General features: G+C 40.2%; 2 protein-coding genes across 3 annotated transcripts; one reads left to right on the top strand and one right to left on the bottom strand.

The window, feature by feature from the left end:
* Positions 1 to 1253: 1253 nt before the first annotated feature.
* tbcd (tubulin folding cofactor D) lies at positions 1254 to 26903 on the bottom strand. Of its 2 annotated transcripts, none has more exons than XM_058653241.1 (39): positions 26455 to 26903; positions 25195 to 25245; positions 24994 to 25091; positions 24766 to 24867; positions 24525 to 24671; positions 23965 to 24020; positions 22650 to 22782; positions 21857 to 21902; positions 20703 to 20835; positions 20334 to 20476; positions 20187 to 20247; positions 19986 to 20060; positions 19744 to 19838; positions 14935 to 15091; positions 11685 to 11742; positions 11561 to 11590; positions 11209 to 11294; positions 10449 to 10529; positions 10288 to 10361; positions 9871 to 9988; positions 9537 to 9597; positions 9411 to 9433; positions 9299 to 9330; positions 9128 to 9190; positions 8974 to 9050; positions 8788 to 8869; positions 8575 to 8693; positions 8198 to 8286; positions 7699 to 7839; positions 6837 to 6920; positions 6442 to 6600; positions 5629 to 5767; positions 3054 to 3175; positions 2877 to 2954; positions 2561 to 2647; positions 2359 to 2446; positions 1657 to 1766; positions 1498 to 1582; positions 1254 to 1385 (listed from the first exon to the last, which is right to left on the bottom strand). In XM_058653241.1, exons 1-39 carry the CDS (start codon positions 26618 to 26620, stop codon positions 1362 to 1364), a joined length of 3573 nt encoding a protein of 1190 aa, XP_058509224.1. In that variant the 5' UTR covers positions 26621 to 26903; the 3' UTR covers positions 1254 to 1361. The 2 variants fall into 2 exon arrangements, with proteins under 2 accessions (XP_058509224.1, XP_058509225.1); XM_058653242.1 differs by having other exon boundaries at positions 1254 to 1382.
* Positions 16047 to 19696, top strand: znf750 (zinc finger protein 750). Its single transcript, XM_058653243.1, has 3 exons — positions 16047 to 16137; positions 17448 to 18704; positions 18810 to 19696. The coding sequence occupies exons 2-3, from the start codon at positions 17455 to 17457 to the stop codon at positions 19342 to 19344; spliced, it is 1785 nt and encodes a 594-aa protein (XP_058509226.1). The 5' UTR covers positions 16047 to 16137; positions 17448 to 17454; the 3' UTR covers positions 19345 to 19696.

Below are 26903 nucleotides of genomic sequence, written 5' to 3'. Positions count from 1 at the left end.
ACAACTGAAGAATAACATAAAATCAAGATTTAGCAATGTCTGACAAATGGGTTGCAAAAGAAATGCAACAGTTGGACCATTGTTAGTGGCCGGGACACCGGCTAAAACAATGTGCTCACTATCAGATTCTAGATCTGTCCACAGGGACCGAGTGAGGCTCCACTATCAGGGCTCCGCCAGCTCCTGACACCCTCACTGATGCAGAGAAAGTAGGTCTGCACGGTACCCAGGGGAGAGCAGGGCCCCAGTGACCATTTTCTTGAGAGTGCACTCTTCAGTTTCAACTCTCCGTGTTGTTCCAGGTATACTGTAAGTAAACAGCTCTGGTGGACGCATTTGCACCCGTGTAAGGCACAGGAAACCATGATGGAACACAGATGTGCTGAGGTTTGCTCAGTGTTTGGAAGGTGCAATAAAAACACGGAAACTCTCATTTTATATCACCGACGTAATATCATCAAAACACAGACCACGGGACAAAAACATTGTTGGTAAAGCGGAGATAAATGATTCATTGAGCGCTTTTTGGTTCATCAAAGTCCAACTTACAAAAATCTGCAAACGGTGAAAACGGAAATTCTTGAATTAACTTTTACGGATCACAGCCTTGAGTATCTACAGATATCAATATCATCGATATCTAGGGCTACAATTAACGATTATTTTCATAATTAATTAAGCGACAGGTTAATAGAGTGATCATTTGGTCCATACAATTTTAAAAAATATAGATCAGTGTTTGTCAAACCTGCAAAGGACGAGGTTCTCAAATGTCTTGTTTTGTCCACAAACCAAAAATGATTCAGTTTTAATGATTTCTTAGTAATATGGCGCCAAAGAAACAAGACAATATTCACATTTAAGACGCTGAAAAATCACAAAAACTAGTTTTATTCTTTAGAAAACACTCAAACCGAATAATCGATTATCAAAATAGTTGACGATTCATTTAGTAATCGTTTAATCATTTCAGCCCTAGCGATATCTATGTGATACTGTCTCATTACAAAGTAAAACTCATCCGTTTTCCTCATTTCTTCTTTTATCTTAAAAATAAAGAATCCTTCACTTACATTCTGGTCACGTGACATTTGTGGCATTCATCGTCATTTACAGCCAGTGCTTCACAAACCATTTATTGTATATGTATTTTTGGACTCGATCAGATTCTATTATCATTTTTAGATCCTGTCATTTGTAACAGTATTAGACTTCTAATAATTGGTAAAAAACAACAAAAGGGGGAACACAACTAATGTTTTTGTGGCTTTATTGTCACATTAAACTTGTACATGATTACATTATTCTTGGTCCGTTCCTAATTTTTACTACGTATTTTCCCGCTGATGTTCACAGGCAACTCAGGGACCAGGTACAGGATTCTGCTGACAAAGACAGTAGTCAGGGTTAAGACTGTGGAACAAATGGTTATAGAAAAGCATCTATTTACAGAAATCAGGTCAAAAACACAGGTTTTAACATCATTTTAACGGTTACCTTGGCAACCACCCTCGGCCTGGAGATTCCAAACCAGTCACACAGCTGATTCCTGTGAACCCGTACTGTGTCCAGGTCATTCCCCCTGAAACAGACACCCAGCACATGTCACACACTGTATATGACTATTTAAATACTGCATCTGGTTTCACCACTAACCAGTCAATATCGCTCAGCAGGGTCAACACATCATCCAGCAACTCTGGATCGACGACATCGTCGTGGATCAGCAGCATCTCATACATTTGACTCGCTGTGCTCCTTCTTACCTAGAGTTGTCAGAGGAAAAGTTCATCTTTTTGTTTATCAACATCCAATAGTCCACAAGTCGTTTTGCCCCAAACCACAAATGTCAACCTCAAGGTGTCAGTACAATAATTCCAGTATTTGTTGAGAAATTTCAGACTGAGTTAGTTGCCTTTAAAAGAACCTTTAAAAACACAAGTTTACAAAGTGCTTTGACGGACAAAGCAAGAGACGGGACACAAAGGGAGAGAAACACAAAGACATGTCAACAACAGACAAACAAAACCAAGAAGACAATGTCACGCAAAAGCAAGTAAGTAATACTATAAATAATACAACATAAAAATAGGTTAATAATGGCTATGAGAATGACACGACATAAGACACACAGTTCAAGAAACTGACACGATCAGTTTACTTGATGAACCGATTGCACATCTTTTAACATATGAAATGTTAAGACTTGTTTATACGTTGTTTATTTGTGACTGCAGACCTTAAATTGGACCCATGGTGGAAGAAATCAAGTTTTTTCTATTTTCTTTTTATTCTAAAACACAGTCTATCATTTAGATACGAGTGTTAATGTGAGCAGCCGTTATCTTGTGAACGTACCACAGGGAAGAAATGGCAGAGTAGCATGAGCAGCTGGGACAGAACCTTCTTCCTCACCTCACCCTGGAACTGCATCAGACCACAGAAGCTGGGAAACACGAGTCAGCACAATCACCACCGACAGTTTCAATTCATTCATTCATTTTAATTAAGTGCTATACTGTATATAATGTTCACGCCTCTCATTGAGAGAGATACTTACATGGCGATACAGGCAATCAGCTTTGTGACATCTTTGGATTTCCTGAGCTCTTTGCAAAGATCCAGAATATCCACACAGAACTGATGACTAGAAAAACAAAACAAAAACAGAAAAATGTTAGTTCTCAGATGGCATGCAATCTATATATATATCTATATATATATATATATATATGAATACATATATATATACATAAATATATATATACATATATATATATATATATATAAATAAATATATATACATATATATATATATATATATATATATAAATAAATATATATATATATGAAAGAACACATTCAGCAGCACTCACTTCTCTTGTGTGTTGAAGATTTCAAAGCAGCCGTTTGTGAGCAACAGATTGAGCATCTTAAGAAAAGGAATATTTACCCTAGGAAATGACACAGATGACCAATTTAAATTTGCACTGCATATACATTTTTTCAATTATTTTTCCATTTGCAGCCGTATAAAAAATAACTGTGTGTACCGGTCATTGTGGAGATTGTCTCTGAAGATGGAGAGCAAAGTATCTCCAAACTGTGTCAGAGCAACACTGTCGTCTTGGATTCCTTTCAGGTAGTTGAGCAATGACTGGGAGGAAAAATTTACCTGAATAGAGGCAGAGGAGAGCAGCAGTTAAAACTAAAACTTAAACATACACATTTTTTGTTATATCACTTCCACATTGTAAAATGTGTACTCGTAGCTTTTTAGTGCGCACCTGAGGAAGGCCTTGGAAAGACAAACAGGCTGCAGTAAAGACCGAAAGAGTCAAACCCTGACTATGTGCTGAAGATAAACAAAGTCACATGGAAGTTGATTTACTGAGCAGTTGAAAAAAAGTATATAGCGCATGAACGCTGTGAAATATGTGTTTGTCGACCAGAGACAGTTTTTTGCAGAGCTGAAATGAACGCTTTCTCTCTCTCCGACCGTGAGTGCAATTCCTGGAAAGTTGGTGGACGCTCTGTCTCTCTCTGGCCTGTGGTGTGAGAACGGTAATCTTGGCCTACGTATTGATGCAGCCTCGGCTCAGTTTCCTTAACGCAACCCTGTGTAAACATACCAGGCCTCCCCGTCTCTGAGGATGAATCTGTGGCAAAGAAAGGCCAGAGGAGCAGGAGGTAAAATCATGACGAGAGCCAGAGACCGTCTCCGAGGGAATACGTTTACAGCCTCCGTTGGCAGATGAGTTCAACTTCAACTGGCCTCGCTGCTGCTATTACATGCATTACATGTTGAAAGTTAAAAATAACCTAACATTACAAATCTTTATAGGAAAGCCTTTTTTAAATGACCGCTAGGTCACACAAAGGGAGGAGGGAGAACTTGATCAACACTAGTTTGAGGCCCCAGCTGAGTGATGGGGAGAAAAAGGTCAGGAGTGGAAAGCAGCAAACATGTTTCTTAAGACGTGATTCAGCTCTGTATCGTCAACACGCTGAATCTGAATCTCGCCACAAGAGACACGTTTGATTCATTTATCTGGACAGTTTGATGCTTGATGCTCAAGTGGCTGCAAACTGGCAGAGGTTGTAAGATTCAGGAAATCATAGCCAACAGACTGATCACTGAGAGTGTCAGGCTTTCACAAGAATACACAACATTTAACAAATGGCTCCCTCTGCTGGTTTAAAGTCATCCTAAATAATACCAGCTAAGCAGGACTAAACACCAGCTACAATAGATAAAACAAAGCAGCACACGCTGAAAAAAAGAATGCCATTGACCATTGAGTGATTATAAACATTTTTATACACTGTCCGTTTTCAGGGGCTTTGGAATAATTGGACAGTTGACTAAAAAGTAGTTTCATGGCCAGGTATTTTTCTGTTACCTCACTATTCCCTGCAGATAAAGGTCTGCAGTTGATTGCAAGTGTTGATTTTGCATTTGGTGGCTTTTCACTGAACGTTTCAATATGAGGTACACAGATATGTCAATGCAAGTGAAGAAGGCCATCATCGAGACTGAGAAAACTAAATAAACCTATCATAGAGAGAGCAAAAACATTAGGAGTAGCCAAATCAACAATTTAGACCTAGAAGACCACGGACGACAAGTAAAGAGGGTGATCACAGAATTCTTCTGAAGGTGAAGGAAAACCCAAGTCGAGAACACACTTGAGGTGGTAGACGTGTCAGTGTCTATAACCAAGAGATGCCGTCATTAATGTAAACAAAGAAGGGTTTACAACAAGGTGCAAACCACTCATAACATTAGTGGCTAGATTATAATTTGCAAGAAAATATCATGAAAAAAAGCCTGTAGAGCTCTGGAAAAAGATTCTCAGGACAGATGTAACCGAGCTGAACATGTACCAGAAAGTAACAGCTCATGATCCCAAGCATACCACGTCATCAGTCAAACATGGAGGAGGCCGTGTTATGTCATGGCTGCCAGTGGACCAGGCTCACTTGAGTTTATTGATGAGGTGACAGTTGATGCAAGATTATAATCCTCTCTGCTCAGATTCAGCTAAATGCTGCAAAACTGAAAGGACAGCATTACACATTACAGATGGATAATGACCCAAAACATGAGGGTAATAAAGGAAACCCAGACGTTAGGTATGTAGTCATTGACTGCAAAGGATTTTCTACCAAGTATTAAAAAGGAGCCTTTAATTTATCATGATTTGAGTTTGTCCACATTTTGAGGCAGAAGCTTAATATGCAAAAGAAGAAGAACAACATCATTCAGGTTGTGCAAAGGCCCATCTCCGTGACCCTTGTGGGAGAGGAAAGGGGTGAGGGGGGTGAGTCACACTGAACGTATTATAAGATGGGCCAGAAGGTGGACTTCATAACTCTCTGTATCATAGATTGTTTATGGTGGAAGTTTATGTTCTCGAAGACCATGATTCCAAAATTTGGTGTTTTGTTAATGGTCTTTCTAATAAGTGAGTCACAATTCGTCTATTGCTATTTAACTGGGTTGAGCTCCAGTGACTAATAAGGCTACATGTATTCACTGAACCGGTTTGTCCCTCAGTCTGTCCCCCCAAGTATAACACATAATGCTCTCATTCGACTAAGTTACTCCCTTCAAAGATGACCTACCGTAGACTCGGTGATCCCTCCCACAGACACGGTGAGCCCAAGCAGGGTGTGGTAGTGATACTGTGGCAGTCCCAGCAGCTGACTGCTATAGTGGAATGACTGGGATGAAGCGTTCCAGTTCAGACTGGTTATCGTCTCACTGAAAGATATGACACATTTTAAATGATCTTACATTTACTTGGCTCCACATCAAGCTGATACGTTAAATGCTATGTACAGTATTGGTTAAATAAAATGTAGGCTTTTATTTACAATTTGAATAATGAAAGATCCAGAAAGGAGACTCTGACACAGTCTAAATCCACAGAAAATACAACTGTGGTAAAATCTCAGAGTCGCTTGGAACACGCAAACTGATATTTAAATTAAAACAATGTATGTGTTCATATTAATAGTAATTAACTTTATTTTTATAGCACTTTTCTTAACATTGTTAACAAGATAATTAAAACCAAGTGCAAATAAAGTGCTCAACAATAAGTAAAACAATGGTAGTTAAAACCACACAAGCAGTTGACTAACACAGAGAGAGACATGCAGAATGAAATAAAACCAATAAAAACAAATATGTATCAGAAAAACATAAAGCACAGTGATTTAAAGTGATTAAGGGCATTTAAAATAAGTGATTTAAAAGAAGCTTAACAAGAGCTCAACAAATGCAACACAAAGTTGGAGCAATGTTTTACATGTTTAAGATTATAATAGATTTTAATAATTCAGAGTTTTGCTTGACTTTTATTAAACAGAAAAGCTGACGGTTGAAATCACTGCAGCAGCTACTAGAGTAAGTGAAAAGCAGGAGTTACTCACATAGGAAAAATGGCCAAGACCTCCTCCCGGTGGGGGATATGTGGTACTGCAGGCTCTGTGCTATGGAGGAGGCGCAAGAAGATGTTGCCGGCGTGAGCTCTGGATCGGTCGATCTTCTCAGCTGCCTGCTTGGCCAGGCCGCACATCATGCACCTCATCCTGCATCACACGTAATACGATGGAAGAGAAAAACTTAACCAAACTTCACATTTTTGAAAACTAATAATGATTCAGGCTGGACTGATTTAGTGCTGATGTACTGACATTGATTTTGTCTGACACCAAAGACCAAAAAAGACACTTAACACTAACTGAACATAGAATCATTAAAAGTTAATAAAAACAAATGAGCAAAGAGCTGATGTCAGTCAAGAGTTTTTAAGATTTCTACTCACTGATCTGGAGAAAGGATCTCTGGAGCAGTGCTGGCCACCAGCAGTGTCACATCCATCAGACTGGTCATTGCTGCCTCCCTCACCCTGGTGATAAAAGTCAGTGGAGACTTAATGATTACAATGATGGAAGTGACTCTACTTTACACGCACTGACCAGAATCACCATGGCCTCAAACATCTATAAATGCAATAAAGTCCTAAAATATGATCTTTTGGTTTCTCATGTACAGGGAAACAAGTCACCAGATGAATATTGTTTTTAGTGTCACTGGATTGTGCAGGTTTCTACAACTTTTACAGCTTTGTGGCTGCAGGGCATAATTTGTTTATGTGACATGTAAATCACAAGCATTCATTCAAACGTCACGCCCTGAAACAGGTGCACACAGGCAACAAGAGGAACCTCTGACTGTTGGCTTATTGGCAAATGTGAGGGAAAAGGAAATTAAAGACCATTTATGTTGTGAATGATAAAAGATAAGAAAGAATGTGTCCCTTTACGGGTGTGGCAGGAATGATAAGGATGTGCAAACAATGAGGAAAAAAGAAATAAAGAAAAAGAATGAAGGAAAGGAAAAAGACTGCAGTGCTTGACAGCCTGAAAGAAAGTGCCCTTCCCATGCTATGAGGACAAGTGACAAGCCTGGTGGCATTCCAGGCGAGTCACTAAGCATGGCCCAAGGCTACTACTGAGGGAAGCATTTGTGTCGTCTTCATGTCCTTAAGTGGAGGGACAGAAAATCTCCAGAGGCCTCAGGCAGTGGAATGATCTTAATGCCTTAATGGCAAATGTATGGTCTTAAGTTTTAATCATCAGTGTGTGTATGTATATCTTTTGCACATAATGTGCATGTTCACTCACCAGGCTCCTATGTCCCCTCTGCTGTCGGTTGTGTAGTCGTTGATGTTTTTGAGCAGCGTGTCATACACCCCGGCTACATTTTCACCACAAAGAACAGAGTCTGGGGAACCGTGGACGCAAACACCAACCGTCACACACACTCTGAGGGAGAGTGAAAAGGGAAAAAAAATACTCAAGGATGTCACATGAACACTGTAAACCAGTTAACATTACATTTCAGAAGAACTGCATAAAAATAGTAGTAGATGATGATAAAGTGACCAACACATCATTCAGGTCCTGCAGGTATTGTCACTTGAGTGTTTATTTTACAGACTACACAACTATGTTGTTAAACTAGCAGACAGGCAGGACAAAGGACTGAGGAGAGACAGAGGGGCCTTTGTAACCTAAGCCCAAACCATTCTCCAATAACAGAAATTCAAATAAGAGAAATAATAGACACAGAAGGTGTTAAAATGAGGAGTCTATAAAAATGTAAGAATGTGAGAATACTGACTGAGAAATTGCCTTGACAGCATCTCTCCTCGCCTCTGTAAAACTCGCCTCCTGGGTCACTGTGCACATCTGCTGAAGACCTTCCAGAATCTGTGAAGAAAACACCGTCAGAGTCTGGTTTGAGGACATTAATCTCCTGGAGACTCACTCTTAACTTAACCATAAGTACTACTGGTCTAATCCGACCCGTAGTACCTAACCTCATCTGAACCATACAACACGTCTTCACCTTAAAATGTCCCCATAATGTGACTGTGTAAACAGATTTAGGTCCGCGCAGCATCCGTTATACCTGGAACACGCACACACAAAATGCCCTAATATTGAGGCAGTGAAATGTCAAATGCAGTCAAAATGGACACATAACTTCAAACACACCTGTTCCAGTTTACCACTGATGATAAATCTCGGCAGACAGCCGAGGGCAAGGGCGGATCCACAACGCATGAGCATCTGTGGACTCTTGAGTCCGTCAATGTATCGAGATACCAGGGCATCTACACATATGCACAGAGATACACACAGCACACACAGGTTATTCTCAAACTAAGACAAAGAGTATCACGCATAGGTTTAGACAATGCAATCTACCTTGGATTTGTGGGTCAGCCTGTCCTGACTGTGTCTGGTAGTATTCCTCACACAAGGCAGACAAGGCTGCTATCACAGCATCCTGCAGAGAAGGTAAACAAACAGTTTCTTTTGTGAATTCAATCCTTTAACTGTCAAGTGTAAGGTGGAAAAATTCAAATTCTGTGGCGAAAATCAGAAGCTGACCATCATGCTGTCCTTCACTCCAGAAGAAACAAGATGAAGGGTTCGTATGGTGTCATCAATGAATTGCTGCCACTCGGCTGAAACACAGTGTCACGACATTAGACATCTGCGGGTGTCCTACTGACTGATTACTGTCTAAAAATAATGAACTTACCGATAAGTGGGTCATTCTTAAAAGGCATTTTGGACAAGGACAGCTTTTCTATTAGGCTGCACACTGCAGAAATAAAACAAACAAAACACCGTCATACAAGTTGTCCTCCATTGTGTTTCAACTAATTAGAAAAACTATTAAATTAATGTTGGTGTTTGCTTATACTCTTACCTGCTGGTCTCATTAGCTCTCCACCAAAACCCCTGCAGGACAAAAGCATAACTTTAACATGAATCCAAAATGACACTACTAACAATATAATCCACTAACATAATAAACGTACCTGTATTGTTTTCTGTTGTGTAGCTAATAGAAATTAAAAAAACAGAAGAAGCAACAGAAGTCATTTTGACAATTCATTCAATCTGGCACAATTCTTTCTTTTTTTTTGCACTTGAGGCACTCTTACGTTTTGGTGAATGTTTTTTAATGCATCTACGCATTCTGAGGAAATCATGTCCACCACAGTCCTACGTGACAAATACAGAGAGAAGGTGCATCCGTTACCATTGCCTTTTGTTAGTTTAAGTTTAGTTCCAAGTTTTCACTCTTTATTATACACCCTGCACAAATAAAACAATGTTTGACCACTATCTCAATTCAACAGTTAGACAGTAACAGGTTCTGCTGCTGCAACCAGCATGTGAGTTTTAAATATTCCTGGCTATTTATCATTTGGACACTAAATGTCTATCAGTGACTAAAATTAATACATGACATCCATGATTTACTGAAGAGTCTACCTGTTGGTCTGAATGCCCAGTTTGTAAAGAGCATGCGTGACCTCTGCACATGCCAGAATAGCTCCATGGCGACCGTGAAGGTCAATGCCCACAGCCATGGTCAACAGCTTTGGCAGAACTGAAACAAAAAAGACGTTTATGTTCATTTTTGATCAAATTACAATATGCAAAGTGAGCTCACGGAGGAAAAATGTAAATCAAACCAGCGTACAATTTTATAGGTCGAAATATAATCTAAATATTATTCAGATTTTTCTTCTGTTAGCATTTTTCACTCCTGCACCCTTGCACAGTGTATATTCATGACAAATAATTATGGGCTTCAGTTGGTTCCAAAACGAGGTATGTTGCTTGAGCATTTTACTTTTGTCGAGAGCTCTGCTTCAGCTGGGGAACAGGTGAGGTGACATTGTTTACCTGTTGTTGCCATATAATCAGGCGCTTGAGGCGTCAAGTGGTGAAGAGCTTTACTCGCGAGCTCCCGGATCACGCTGCAGAAATGCATACAAAGATCAAACAAAACATCAATATTGATTCGTCCTATGGGCTGGAATCATGAGGGCTAAGCAAGTACTTACCCGTCCCAGTGGTTGATCTTCATGGCTATTAAATGGTCTATCATAGCATTGGTGTACTCTGGGAAACTGGCTATGTAAACACTGTGAGAACAACAACAGAAACAGAGTGAATCCAGCTTCAGACACATCTCCATCAGTGGGAAATTAAATAATTCCATCCAGCTCTCACATTCTATACATACAGAGTGAATGTTCTCTGTTCAGTGCAAACCTACATTCAAACATAACCTGAGGGAAGCATCTTTATCCATTTCACTACTTGGATATTTGTTCTTCTGCATTTCTGCCAGAGGTGAAAATGCCTGAAAGGTTTGAAGCTTAACTTTGCAGGACTTAATAGACATGTCACATAATGTGCTGCTGTTCATAAAAACACACCAAGCAACAAAACTGCACATAGAGTGTAGGAAAACATTAGCAACTCCTATAATGTGTGACATATTAAGGTATTCATTTCTTATTTTTTACTGATTTTGTGCCACATTACCCAAATAAAACTACAAAAAGGCATTTTGTGTTTTGTGGTATTCCCTGAAATGGTTGCAAATTCTTCAATGTATATTTAAATGTAGTTTGGTGGTTGAGAATCAGGAGAAGAAAAGTTTATGACAAGAAGTTCTCTTGTCTTCCAGTGACACAAAAAAATGAATAAAATCTCAGGGAGGAATGTGTAGAAATCATTCTAGTGCACATTTTTAATTTTAACAATGTGACAGTTATGGTCAACATGGCCCTTGTGAGTCCACTCAGACTTTCTTACCTGATGTTCAGGTAGCAGCTGTTGAGATTTCCAACAGCATAGTAATCTGCTGCAGTTAAAATGTCAATACCATGAGGAAAAGTTCCCTGTTGAGACACAAACAAGCAGAAATAAGCTCTTATGTTTTCATTGTATTGCATAAGAACGGTCTAAAATGTTCAAAACTCAGCAAAACGATGGGCAGTCACTGATTTGACCCCAAATTCAACTCATGATCTCACTTTTTCCTCAGTCTTTGCTTCACAAGATTTCACTATCAAGGCAAGTTTGAGCAAGACCTGTGTTTTGACAGCAAATTAAATTGGAATCACAGTATTTCTCTAAGTCATATTGTAGTAGCACAGTCACAAACCTGTCTGCCGACATTCTCCTGGAAGGCAGCCTGGGACAAAATGAGAAATAAAAGTTAAAAACTTGTGTCGTGAAACTGTACATATTTAATACAAAGATAGGAGGAGGTCGACCGGGGAACTTACAGAAGCAGCTCTGCGGCAGTTAACGTTTCTATCAAACACGGCCGTGATCAGCAAAGCACTGCAGAGAGAAACACAAAGTGTTGGTTGAAGGATATATAAGATTTCATGGAAAAAATACATGTTTACACCAAATGCAAATGCAGAAGGTAATTTGCTAACACAGAAATGTTTTTACACATACTGCTTAACATTCCCTTTTTAACTTGAATATTTTGGTTCAAAAGGACAGAAAACTTTGTGACAGCAAGTGAGTGTTAAAAAAGCAGGATTAATTCTTTCTATATAGTCTGTTTGCTTTTTTTATGCAAGTCCGGTCAAATTGCACAAAAATATGTCTTACGTGGATTAACAATTTAATAGGTCCACACAGCCCCGGTTCGAGCCCCGGTTGGAACAAGGGCCTTTCTGCATGGAGTTTGCATGTTCTCCCCGTGTGTGCGTGGGTTCTCTCCGGGTTCTCCGGCTTCCTCCCACAGTCCAAAAACATGCAATGTGGGGATTAGGTAAATTGAACACTCTAAATTGACCATAGGAGTGAGTGTGAGAGTGAATGGTTGTTTGTCTCTATCTGTGTGTGGCCCTTCGATGGACTGGCGAACTGTCCAGGGTGTACCCCGCCTATCGCCCGATGTAGCTGAGATTGGCACAGCACCCCCCGTGACCCTCTGGCAGAGGATAAAGCGGTAGATGATGACTGACTGACTGACTGACTGACTGACTAATTTGTTAAGAATCTCTGACTCAGATGTTTTAGTGACGTCTGGATTGCATCACCAACACAAAACAGATTTTTCTGAAGCGTTGCACAAGTTCCCAGCAGAAATACGTAAATGTAATCACAACATGATTAACAGCAGGGCTGTAAGGACTATTATCACTTGCTTGGTCCACAAAATGTCAGAAAATGTTGATCAGTGTGTTTACCAAACTTTGAAATGGTGATGTTCTCAAATGTCTTATTTTGTCCAAAAACCAAAATGAATCAGTTGTAATGATTTCTTTGTTATATGGAACAAGAAAACCAGAAAATACTGTATTAATGTATGTATATATACTGTATAATGTATTAATCGTTGCAGCCCTAATTAACTGTGACCCTACCGCAATATGTTCTGTTTTTTTACCTCGGAATCCTTGCTTCTTTACACTCTCTCTCCAAGTTCTACAAGTGGATTCGAATGTCAGTTAGTGACGGTAAAATGTCCGACCTAAACAACTAAATATCCATCTGCCACTAACTGCTGCTCACTTTGTTTGCTCACCTTCCATGTTCTGCGTTTCCTAACAGAAAGATTCAAGCCTGCAGCTTTTATAACTGGCCCATTTTGCCTTCAGTTACTGCCCTTAGCCTGAGGGCTTGAAAAAGAAAATGCAATTAATATTAATATTACACTCTGAATCCCAGTAACTCTAACTGTGGAAGTAGAGACACTACTGTGTGTATGTATGTGCCCCGGAGTCACTTAGTCCCACATTAAAAAAAAAAAAGTGAGTTTTTTTTGTGTCATCAAACTGTGATGAACAGAGCAGGAACCAGCTTGTCTAACTGTTTCTGCCAAACGGCGACCGAAACCTACAGCAACAGGCGAAACCTGGCAATCCTGCAGGCTAGGGAAAGGGAGGGTGTTGTCGCGACTGCTGATGATAATGGCAGCAGGGGTTCGAACTGACTCTGCAGAGCTGGTCTGCACAGTCAAAGGCCACAGGTCCATACATGCACGCTGAGAGAGCGAGGAGGAGGCAAACCGTTACTGTTGACAAAGACGGCGCATACATGACTGGATGACGTTGCAATTTAGCTTCTCTAGCATTGAGATCAATCACATTTTTTCTTCAGTCATCTACTTGAGATTTGCATGAGATTATCTATAAACGTTTTTCATATATACACCCATTTCCTTTAATCTCATAACACCTCAGCCTTGTGTCTGAATAGGCATCCTGGTAATTTCTGTAAATGACTCATGTGTGAGGAAAGAATATTGACATAAAAAAGCAGTTTATGTATGCAGAGGAATATACTTTTTACATCTCATTTCATGTGTAGAATTATGTTTTTAAAGGTATAATTCCATGCAGCCAAGAAGGTTGTTATTTCACTGTCTTTTTGTTAGTACAGGTTTTTATTAATCTGTCCCTACATATGCAGATACCACTATGACTATACGATTTAATTCAATTATTATAAATATTATAATATTTGACACAAAGTATATAATTTCACATTTGGCCAGTATGTAAAAAAAATAAAAAAGGCTTAAGGCTCCTAACTGATGTTTCAAAACTGAACTGGTTTCACTAATGACTTTCCCAATAGCAATGATCGTGGAAGACTTTCGGGATGTAGGGCTTTATGAAACTGAGGAGTGTATCATTATTGTGTCAGACGGGGAAGCAACAAGGATTTATTTAAACAAAAGTGGCACTGGCACTGAGCCACAAAAAGATCAACAGCACATATAAACTGGCAGCAGTGCAATGTTCATTGAGAGATCGAACATTATAGTCATTATAGTCCAAAAACACCTGTAGCATATAGCAGTAGTATGTTTGTTCCATTAAACATAACAAGTGTATTGCAAACGTGTGCTGGTTACATAACTTCCAAGATGTAGTAGAGAAAAACTGGTTTCAGGCAGTAAGTAATGGCTCAGAGAAAATCCTTTTTAACAGTTTTTTGAGAAAGATTCCCCTGTTTCAGTTGTGAGCTGCAACTCTATTCATATTTGGCCTTGTCAGAAGGGGATGGGACTCAGATATTGAGTGTGCTAGTTATGCCATTGTGCAGATGTCAAACAGCTGAAGCAACATTTTAAAATGAGAGATTTTGATTAAAAAATGTAAGGTTAATAAATAGTTGGTATTGAAATCTTGTTATTAGGAATTACGTATGTTTGCACACACGCACGCACACAACAGGGTGTAAACAGAAGCAGTGGACAACACACATTTGCACCCCTGGTGCAATGCCGGTTAGGTTCCTTGCTATGGGCCACCTTAGCCCTTTACCTGTCTGTCCTGAGATTTAACCCTCCAGTTACAACCCCATTTCCCTACCACTTGTCCACAGGCTGAACCCTCACAAGATTGCCTTTCAAATCACTTAAACCAGTGGGTTCTCAAAGTGGAGTCCAGTGTTCCTTTGAAACCCCTAACATAAGGAGATTATTTGACAGAAACAAATGTGTTGTTGGTTTGGATTTCTTGAGACCTAGGCATATGACAGTTTTAGGGGGGGAAGAGGACTTACCTGGCAATCTGAGTGACGAAAGGCTGGAGCTCTGTTGGCTCATAAGCTCTGGCAAATGACCAGCACACATAGCAGGCAGCATCTCGCACAGTAGAACCAACACTGCATGCTCCCCTCTTTTCATCATAGATCAGTGACTTGATGATGAGTGGCACAACTGCAAGTGATGAAAAAAAGTCATAAAGTCATCAACTATAATGTAGAGCTGCAGCTAACGATTATTTTCATAATCGATTAATCTGTCCATTATTTTCTCGATTAATTGTTTGGTCCATAAAATATCAGAAAACCTTAAAAAATGTTGATCGGTGTTTGTCAAACCTGGAAATGAGGATGTTCTCAAATGTCTTGTTTTGTCCACAAACCAAAATGATTGACTTTTAATGATTTCTTTGTTAACCAGAGCAAAGAAATGAAGATAATAGTAGTCGATTAATTTAGTAATCGATTAATAATCGATTAATCGATTAATCATTTCAGCTCTACTATAATGCAATTCTAATTCCTTTTGAATGTAATGCTTACTTCAGATTAATGGTGGATATATAGATTATTTTTGAAGTAAACAATTCAATTTTCCAAAAACTGAGAAGCAAAGCTGTACTTGGATTTTACTAAGAGGCAAATCGATATAGATTTATATAGATTGAACTGAAAGCAATAGCAGAAAGGTTGTGCACAAAAAAAGAAACTACTATAACTACTGTTACGTCTATATTAGGAAAACAAAGAAAAACATGTTGAACAGTTTCACCTGCTGCGCATGTAAAAATGCTACTGAACTTGACGCATTTCTGTAAATGAGCATGTTACTTCCAGGATCTGCAGAGTGATATCCGTGTGGTCATTTCCACAAAAAAGGAGAGACGGACTAGGATAGAGGAGGAAGTTGAATTAGCGCCCACCTGACCTCATCATGTAAATCATCCCTTAAGGCTTGACTAATATCAAGTACATCAATGTTGCCCGAGGGCCCTGCTGTTTCGGCTGAAGCCCCACCCACTGAGACAACACCTCAGAAAAAGGAACTCACCACACAACTACCATCACCAAATGCAGCACACACATGCACCTTCACTCACATTCACAAACACGCAGTGAAGTGAATGTCCTGACGAGATCATAACACTGGCTGTGGAAGACGGACTGGCTCTCTGCAGAACACTTACTCGGGAGAGAACACTGTTACTACAACAAGTGAAGGTAATCTTATTTTTAATTAACGTTTACTCAGTAATTCTGTCTTTTTGGAAAGAAAGCCATTGTTTGGTTAAGGGGTTTATATTTAAGTAGGTTGCACCTGTTGCCAATAGATTATAATTAGCATCTGCTTGCACTGCTTTCACTGCGGACCTTCTAAAAACTGTTCAAAATAGTTAAACAACAGACCACATTTAAACAGATATTTAAACTGAGCTCAAAGAACCCAATCATATATTTTTTATGAAGAATCCTACCATATATATTTTATGAGGACAAAAGAAAAAAACAGGAAAGTGTATCAATATAATATCATGTTAAAAAGAGATTTAACTTCATACGAAGGGTGTGGTTTTGTGTGCTCCTACAGTTGGACAGAAACTTGAGTGACAACTTCTTGCGACAGCGCATGACAAGCAGGTTCCTCCGAGCGACACCCAGTAACTCTTGACTCACAGCTTTAGGTGATGTTTCATTTCAAAGGCGGACCTGAGGAGTTTCAGATGCCAACTACTACACCTGTTTTAGCTGGTTGGTACATAACCAGGAATCAAATTATTAAAGAGTTACTTCTAATGATCTTATTTCTGCAGAGCTGGTGAGCTCATGAAATGATGAATGAGAGCCGAGTGCATCCCGCAGGTGTAGTCATGGGAAGCAGGTGGCTGGTAGTTCCCACGCCGACAGCAGATATTAGTAAGGTTGAGAGATAATTCATGTCTCTGCATGCCCTCCAGGGCCGTGTTAGTAAGTGTCTCGTCTGCTTAACAACTGCCTACCTAGTGCCTTAGCAACTCCCTAACTGTACAGGACACATGAGTGCAGGAAAATCATAATGATAGCAAGATGAGCACACAGGCCAGCGAGAAGCGTTTGCAGGCTGCTGTCAATCAACCACAGCCAAAGTAAGGTGCATGTGCACATGTATGCAAAACTGCAGGTGCCTTTTTGCATTCAAGAGACAGATTTCCATTTTTAACCATGCTCTGCTTGGTGTCCAAACCAGCGCAAAGTAACAGTTGCAGGAATACATTAGCCTGAGGGCACAGTGTTTAGTGCAGATAGAGATTTTCTGACCAGGCAACTTAAGGAAAAACTGAGACAATCTTAAGAACCGCTCTCCACCTAAACCAGTCAAACAACTTTATGAGCCTCATTACTCAGTGACAATCTGGAACAAAAGCTGCAATGATTCACCAGTTGCTCCTATATGCTTAAGTGTCATGTTCCCCAACAGCTTCAGTATTTATGAAAAAAGAGAAATTACATCTAAAAACTGCTGCTTTTTTCTCCTTTCAAAAAATGTGCATTAGAATCAAGATGGAGACTGTTCAGGAACGCAAGCCAAAAAGGCCACACTACATTCCACGACCACCGGGCAAGCCCTTCAAGTACCAGTGTTTCCAGTGTCCTTTCACCTGCAATGAAAAGTCCCATCTTTTCAACCACATGAAATACAACTTGTGTAAAAACTCAATCTCGCTGATGTCACAGAAAACTGGGCAAACAGCTCGACAGGCCAAAGCTGTAGCAAAGGGAGTCCCCATCATATCCAAGGATTGTGCAAGTCCAGCGCAGGCAGCTTTGAACGACAGCCTTGAGAAACAGGGAGCTGACGAGGACAAAGCGGAGAGCAGAGAAAATACAGAAGAAATAGATGTGGGGTGTGACAGTCCGGTGAATAAGGACAGTCGGAATGTGACAACACCAAATACATCTACAGAGAGTGAAAATAGAGACAGTGATGAAGCCATGTCTTTGCCACGCCCATCTGCCTTCTCCCCTGTTACACCCAACCGTGATGGAACAGACGCCTTCAAGTCATCTGTGCAGCAATCAGAGGATTCACAGTCCCCAACTCCAACTTTTAACCATCCAAGTTTACAATGGGGCACTATTTCATCATCCATCCCCTTAAAACCATTACCCCCTCCCATGGTTCCTGAATACCCAACTTATCTCATGCCAGACCGGTCCCCGTATCCACCCTACTACTTTGCAGGAAATCACCACACAAACGAGCCAAATGCTTCTTCTTTCCAGCCAGAGTTTCTGGACCCCCAAAGGCCTGTGGTGCCACAACCAATTGCCCCACCTCACACTTCCCCCTTTCCAGCATACACATACAGATACTGCCACCCTCTTCACCTGCCGACCCCTCTACATTATGCCCTGTATAGACCACATGAGCTCTCCATGCCAATTACAGGACCCAGATATATTCCTCTGGAGTTGTATGACCCAAATTTTAGGTCCAAGGATTATGATGTATACCTGCATTCAGGGCCGAGACACAACAGCTTCAACACGTCTGCACAAGAGCAGAGCAACCATGGACAGAGTGGAGACAAAGCAACCAGACAAAGCCCTAAAGAGGGATGTTCAGCTTTGGGCTCCCCCGACAGGCCGAGCCATGCACACACCATCCAGAGAGAGGCAGAGGCACTGAACTATACCAGCCTTGGTGTGACACAAACAACTCCCCAATTAGGACACACAGCTTCTGACTTAAGACAAGAGGAGTCTTCAGAGAGTTTGCCACATCTAAGTAATCAGCATGTGGACAGAAGGTAAGCTAATATTTGTATGCATCCAGAAGCAAATATTTCTTGTTAAGCTCAACTGTGTCGCTATATTTGCCTATAAAATGTTCATTTTTGGCCCGTCCTTTTTAGGTCATCAGAGAGCAGAAGTTATTCATCCATGTCCGTCTCAGAGACATGTCCTGAAACCATGTCAGAACAAGATGATAAGGACAGCAGAGTAGATCTGGCTCCTCTCAATCTCTCAACAAGAAAACAGGATAAAGAAAATAGCCCATCTGACCACAGACTGAGGTATTCCGACACATTAAAGGGGGAGATGTTGCCTCTGAACCTCAGTCTTCGACCGTCTTACAGCAGCGCTGACGATCAGCTGAGGCCAGACAATGAGCTGGAGGAAGAGCCATGTGACCAGAGGCAGACTGCAGCACTGGCACTGTGTCAGCTAGCAATTGCAGGCTCTGCTGTCTCGTCGTGTGACTTCAGCACTGCAGTCGTGCCCTCATATGACTGCACAGATGCTCGAAGCCCGAGCTCTCCTGATGACACTAAGCATAAGGTAACTGGCATGAAAAGAGCAAACAGGGGTGAGTCTGAAAACCACTGCCATAAACAAAATAAGCAAGCAAGAGCTCCACGACGGGTTCTGAGGAGGAGGCATCGCTGATGCTGACAAAGTATCTCTCACCTGGACAAATGTAAGCCCCAGCGTATTGAATATCATGTTAAAAAGTATGAATAAAGCACTGAAAGATTAGATCTAGTTCTCGTCAGAAGAGAAGCAACATATCAACAGAACTGCCACAAGAACAACTACTGAAAAACTGAAAATGTTGTCACAGGTATATGTACATTATGTTTTGTTACACTTGATTTAAAGAGGTGAAAAGCATTTTTTTAAGGGTTCTTATTATTTAAACGTGGACACTTTTGTAATGTAAATGTTAACACTGTGAGATGTGGTAATGCACTGTAAATGTAAAACATGAACATTTAATAATAAAGAAATAACAAAAACAGCCTTGCATACAACAGGCCATGTATCTTGTAACATGTGAACACATACCATCTGTCAATCTGGAAGGCAACAGCAGGCCTCGCCTACCAAGTTCTGCCAAGGCCAGGCAGCCTCCATGCCAAGCATTGTCAGTTTCCTGGAAGCTGGAAGACAAATTACATGTGTTTCTTGAATATTCAGCTGCTTGAAAAAGTGTCAGGCATTGTGAAAAAAAAACACAAAATGAAACTAATGATAAAAACACTGCGTTGCTGATGCCGAGAGCTAATACACCCCAGGCATGAACCTACCTCAAGCAGTCCAGCAGTGATCCAACAACCTCATCTGCCAATTCCTTGGGAAGCCTCCCAGTCACCCTCCCAATGCTGAAGGGGTAAATAAAATTGATTCCTTAGAAGAGCCTTTGACATGAATAATTCCAAAGACAAGTAGCAACAAGGACAACTTGTTATCAGCTCCTGTAAATTTGCAGTGTGAGGACACATTGTTACCCTTTTGCTGCAGACCAGCGCACCACTGTTTCCTTGTCTTTCAGTCCCACCAGCAGATGCTCTGTAATATAGCATGTACATTAGATTTAAAGAGGAGACATTATGCAATGCCAAACATTTTTAAAATGAGTAGAGGTGGGACCTCACCAATAACAGTCTCTACTTCTTCAGGTATGTCAAAGTCCTCCTCCTGTTCCCGTGTGTCTGCATGAGGAGTCACAGCATCAGCTGTTACAGCAGTTTGGGACATGGAAAGGTTTGCGGCAAGGGAGCGGCTGCCTCTCTGGTACCTGAAAAGCATGGGACATAAATATTTAAAACACTGAGTTATGTGCTCATAGTGCTTGCTCATGAAAACAAACTATATTGTGAAACATTAATTACCAATAAAAAGCAGCTAGGAACACAAACAAGAACGGGTAGACATAGGCACTGACTTTATACATTAAAGATGTTCAGATGTAACATGTTTTACACAACTACACATTCAATGTATTTAATCGTTTTATGACTGACCGCCAAGCAGCCAAACGTGGCTTCAGAAAATTGAGGCCAAGTCTCTGCATTAGTTTGACACTGAACTTCCTCAAAATGGCCTCACTGCTCTCTAATAGATGTTTCTGCTCGAGACATTGCAGAACTGTAGGAGCTGGGAAACAAATAAAGACACAATTAATGCACGTTGTAATACAGACATAATTTAGGCAACTAATAGACTACATTATACACTTACTTACAGTAATAATACACACAATTCTGAAGATCTGTCTTGCAGCTAAGGCTTTTTGATGTAGATTTAAATATTAACATAAATTAACAGGCCTCAGGAACAAAAACAAAAACTGAACCATGCCTTTCGTGTGATGTGATGCACTGACTTCAAACCAAGGCAAACAGGACTCACTTTAATAGGATTTTCATACTTACCATACATACCACATCACATTATCACCTGAACCCAAACCAATAGCAAAGTGAATTACTACTCTAGACAAATAGGAAATATTCAAATATCTCTCCTCTGGCATAGTCCATTTCAGTACACAGAAATAATCCAGTTCCCACAGACAAAAGCAACTTAATTGTAGGTTGTGAATATCACAATGGCGCACTCAAATAGGGCTGCAACTAAAAATTATTTTCATAAGCAATTAACTTGTCGATTAATCGGATATCGATAGAAAATGTTGATCAGTGTTTCCCCAAACCTCAAAAATAATGATGTTCTCAAGTGTCTTGTTTCATCCACACAACAAAATTATTCAGTTTGAATTATTTCTTTGTTATATAAAGCAAGCAGCCAAAACATATTCATATTTTAGAGGCTGAACAATCTGAGAACTCAACTCAAATGAATGTAGTGATCAATACTTGATCAATAATTGTTTACCGGGACTGACTATGAAGGAACCTTGCTGCCGTGACCTTACCTCATATTAAATTACATTATTGTCCACAGTTTAGTGAGCCCACAAAGCTGAAGTCCACATATGATGAATATGATATGGACATAACATAACAAGGCACATTTTATTTAGGTTGCGCTGTCCTGATAGCTCACTTGTCTTTCGGAGAAGCCTGTGAGACCAACTGGTTGCGGTTAATGGCAAATGTCAATGGATCTACGTTCACTATATACAGTCAGTAAACGGACAAACACAGGAACCTACCATACTGCAGGAGGTCATCTCGTTTCCCATGTTTAAAAAGCTTTGCCTAGGGAACACATAAAATGACCAAGTCAATCTTGTACTGTAAACACATAAGATAACAGTAATATATCCAATATATGGAATGTTCTCCATAATTTACAGCAGTACTGTACATCCTGCCAATAGTAAGTCATTTCTGGCTGTTTGGGTCCATATATCCAGATATTGTTTCCTCAATGCCCACACAAATAAGTAATCATTAAGGCTGAACAGTGAGCAACACCCTAAGCATAATAGAAGCTGTGTTCAGACTGATTTCAAGTACTTTCAAGTTCTTTCTCAACATGTTACACAGGTTTATGTGCTGATGATAGTTCTGTAATGTACTTTCTTGCAGGGGGGGGGGGGCAACTCATCACCTCACCTCAGCTGACAGGGAGTGAGATTAAAAGAAAACATTCATTAACAAAGAGTGGCAGTGACAACAGGTGTAATTGGAGAGTGCTTTTCATTGGAATGAAGTACCCACAACCCAGTTCTCATTTGCTGATGAACCGTTTACCTTAAAGCTATGGATTAAACTGAGACAAGTCACTTAAAGCAGGTGATCTCACACACGCAACAGGTGCATTGTACACCTGCCAGAATAATATTAAGTGTTGGTTGAAACATAGAATTCATGTCAGCTCTTGTAAACAACCCACTGCAGGTTGAAATAGCATCGTGCACAAAGAATACACTGGCTTAAAACAAACATGCAGGCATGCGTGCATGCAAAACAAACTGTGTATGATCTTAAGTGTGTGTTTACCAGAGACTGCAGGGCACCATCCAGCACCCTAACATCCGTCAGTGACTGATCACTGGTCTGGGAAATAATGCCGAGGCTCCAGTCCAAAAAATCTCCGAGGCACTTCTGTTTCACATCAGGGCGTGTCATGAACCTGTATAGTCACGTATAATAAGACAAGAAAGAAAGAAAAGTTTTTAACTGGATAAACACAAGCACACACCAGCAATTATAGGAACAACACTGCCCTCTATTGGTTATATTAATATTTGCAGTTAACAACTTCACATGGTTGCTGTAAGCTAATAGTATCCAAAATAAAACTCTAAAACGAACATCAAATTGTATTGATTTGATCAAAACAATAATATTGTTTTGCATCTGCTATTAATATGAATAACAAACCAACCTGATGTCAGGCAGTATTATATTTATATTTCATTTTATTTTTCTCTGGGACCTCTTCATAGAACCCTTGGGGTCCCTAGACCTGCTATTGATAAACGTTGTTCAAACTACTACAATAGTTTATCAGGGTTCTCAAGTTTTGAAGTCAGTTCAGAGTGAGATTTTGTCGGGAAGGACAGCGGTGTTGGTGGCGGGGGGGTTATGATTGTGTGTTGTAGGCGTTGGTGGCAGATTTTGAGGCCTTCAGGGTGGGGGTAGGGTGCTGACATCTTTGAAACAGACAAATGTAACGATTAATGTATTCATGGCCAGGATATCAATTCTAAAAATTAAATATTACAACTAAAAGTAGCCTGTAGTCCTGACTAAAATGGACTATGCAACGATGAACCTGTATTTACTGCAACAGTGCTGCAAACTGTTATTTCAAAAAGAAAAGAAACAACAACAATAAAAACAGATGATGGAAATATGACTACACTCATGTAAGGACAAGAAATGATAACAGAATAAGCCACTTCCCTTCCTATATATTTTTCAAGTTATTACATTTCAAATGTTACAAAGTTATTATGTCCAGTTTTTTATGTATTGTATATGTATTGTTCTGTGTAGCAGTGTAGCTCACAAAATAGTATCTGTGCTCCAGTTTTTTACATTGATGGAAAAGCTTAGAAATCACACTTTCAGAATCTGTAAATAACTCAAAATGTCCCTCCGCCTACTTGTTCCTGGTTTTTCCATGGCTGGTCACATATTTGTTCTTAGACAGCTATCGATATACTCCTACCTTTTAGACAAAATGTTTGATATGTGCATGTGATTATATGTTGAACGGGTAAAATTATTTTTCATCTTTCTTCTGTGTCCATAAAAAACAGTTTTTTGGACCTATTACACAATGAAAATGTCCTGTTTTTGTACTTACTTTGATACCAGTACGGCTGCAGCATCCCTGGGTTTACCGCTGACGACTAGATAAGACTGCAAACAAGCAAATCACTTGTTATTCATACTGAATAAAAACATTAATGTTGAGCAAAACGCCATGCTCATTTCACAACATTTTAGTTCAGGTATTAAAAACACCACTAGCTTCTGTGTTTTTTTTTGACAGTAATTGCAGAGGAGACACTTTTTTACCGTTATTGTTGATAGAAGAGCAACAGATGCTTTGTTATAAGTTACTTTCTGTCGAACCTTTTGCAACAATACTGCTTTAAGGCAGTTAAAGTTACAGTAGTTACTGTAGTGTTTGTCACTTGTTTCCTCCCCAATATGTTTTTGGGATAACGGGTCTCTGTCCTGAGCTACTGTCATTAGATGAGCATGGACAGACAAACCCCTCTTAAGGGCTGTCACTTGTTACAAAAGTCAAGTTCCACCATATATTATGTGTGACACGTGTATGGAACACCTGTTGCGCGGATATCATATCATTCTGCCTTCTAATACTTCACTTCGTTCACACATATACAAATAACTTGCCTTTGCAATGTTTAAGATGCGGTCCATAGTGGATTCTCCAGTGCAACCTCCACCTGAGTCCAGGTGGCCATCCAGGCGAGAGAGGTCAAAAGGTATGAGGCAGGTCATGGACAGCCACAACAACAGAATGTAGCGAGTTTCCCAAGTCTGCAATAAATAGAGTAAAAATAAAATGTTCACTGTAAAGACAATACATAACATATACATAAGAGGAAGTAAGTAGTATTAAAGTCAGTCTCACCTCAGTGTCTGTGGAATCCTGTTTGGACAGTAGGTCCAGAACTGGCTGGAGATCAGCTACCTCATGAGGCAACTGATGCATGAAGATTTTATAGCCTCTTACCTAGACAGAAAAAAAAACAATTAAATACATACATATTTAACCACCCTAGAGCCTACATTACCAAACAGGATTATTGAAATCTGCAACTGTCAGCAAGAGCGTAGTGGGTTGTTTTTTTTTACTGACCTTCGAGATAATATAGAGAAACCTGAAGCCCAGGTGAACCAGTGAAGAAGGAGACTGTTCATTCTTTACAAAGTCCAGTATCATGTTTACCATCCATTCTAATACCAAAATGGAGAGTGGAGGCATTTTAATTAAAAATAATATATATATCCTGTCCAAAATTAATCTACAGAAGTGACACAGATCATTTTAGTCATGTACCTAGATGTGGGTCCAGCAGATGAGGCTGATCTTGGTATCTGTTCATTATCACTGTGGGGAGAAAAGGCAAAAAGTAAGGGACTGTGAGCAAACTGAAAATCAAAAAACACAGATTCAACTTAAGTAGGTACAGCTGTTCATCTAGTGTATTTTAATGCATTTGTTTAATTTGACATTGCATTTAGGCATATATACATGGTCAAAGCAAACTGCTGAAGTTCAAATTGAGCATCAGAATGGGGAAGAAAGGTGATTTAAGTGACTCTGTGTATGTGGCATGGTTGTTTGTGGCAGACAGGCTGATCAGAGTATTTGAGAAACAGCTCATCTACTGGGATTATCTCATTCAACCATATCTCAGAAAAAAGAGAGTATATATCCATTGAGCAGCATCTGTCTCGCAGACAATGTTTTTTGATGCTAGGCATCAGAGACGAATGACCAGACTGGATTAAGGCTAGTGGCAACTAGTTATGATGTCACACTATTTTGAAGCCTTCAGAATCTCAATTTGGCCAGAAGTTCAGAGGCATCACACTAGTGTCCACTCATATTTATGTGCTGTAATTTATCATCCATTTCCCTCTAAATGGAAACATCATTTAGGACATCTACATTATGTGTGGCTACACAGTGGTTTGCATTGTTCCCTCATACAGTAGGAGGTCACCAGATCAACCAAGAGCCTTCCTGATTGCATGTTTTCCCTGTTAACTGGACACTCAAAACATGACTGTGGGTGTCAGAGTGAAAGATTGTTGGACTGGCTACCTGTCCAGGGCGTACCTTGCCTCTTGCCTGTCAGTTAAAATTGGCCCCAGTTCCCTTCATACCCCTCATATGGAGGATACAGTGGTAGAAAATGGACGGATGGAAAATCATGTGCTACTGAAAAACGCAAAACTAGTGATTGGGTTCATTAACCCGCAGGGAAATGTTTGCCGATACTATAAATCAAGCAGCTCAAGTAAGCTCATCCCATGGACGTCATGCTATGCATGTATATCCATGCTATGCATGTATATCCATGCTATGGGGCAAGAGTAATACAGAGACTTGTTTGCAATAATAATGGTGCCATGAAACCATATCTGAACACGCAACATGTCAAATCTTGAAGGTTTGGGCTGCGATGGCCTGCAGCAGCAGAGGATCGTACCGGCGGCCACTTCTTGTGTCATGTGTACCTAACACTTCTATGTGAGAGTCTGCAGTCAGAGCACTGATTTGTTTTATGAGTTCTGTTGATGAATGTCTCACCCAGAAACCGCTGTTCGGTGGTTTCTCTGGCTTCCATGCCCTCGTGGACCTCCGGCAGACTAGCGATGAGAGTTCTGGTCTCGTCGCTCTCACTGAAGCTGTCGAAGGCACATGCTGCAAGAGTCACGTCGGACTCTCCGCCGTCCCCGTTGTCCGGTGAGGCCATTTCTAAAATAGCGACAAATAATCTTTTTGAAGAGGCTAAACTTAGTGTCTGATGTTACGGCGCAGGCACCAGTTAGCTAGCTAACCACAGAAAAGAAATGGATGTGGGTAAGAATTGGCCCGGGAAACCGTGGTGTGACACGGTTATATGGTGTAGAGAACCTTAACTTTTTTTTTAACTCCCTTGAAATAAAATTAATTCCACAAAACAAAACCCTGGTTCCTTATTATTATATTCCTCTGTTGTGATGCTGCAACTACGTATCTGCGTAGGTCCACACCCC

Source organism: Solea solea, chromosome 16, assembly GCF_958295425.1.
Source record: "Solea solea chromosome 16, fSolSol10.1, whole genome shotgun sequence".
Taxonomy (NCBI): Eukaryota; Metazoa; Chordata; class Actinopteri; order Pleuronectiformes; family Soleidae; genus Solea; species Solea solea.
The sequence above is the reverse complement of the archived record's forward strand: the minus strand, read 5'-3'. Positions and strand labels throughout refer to the sequence as shown.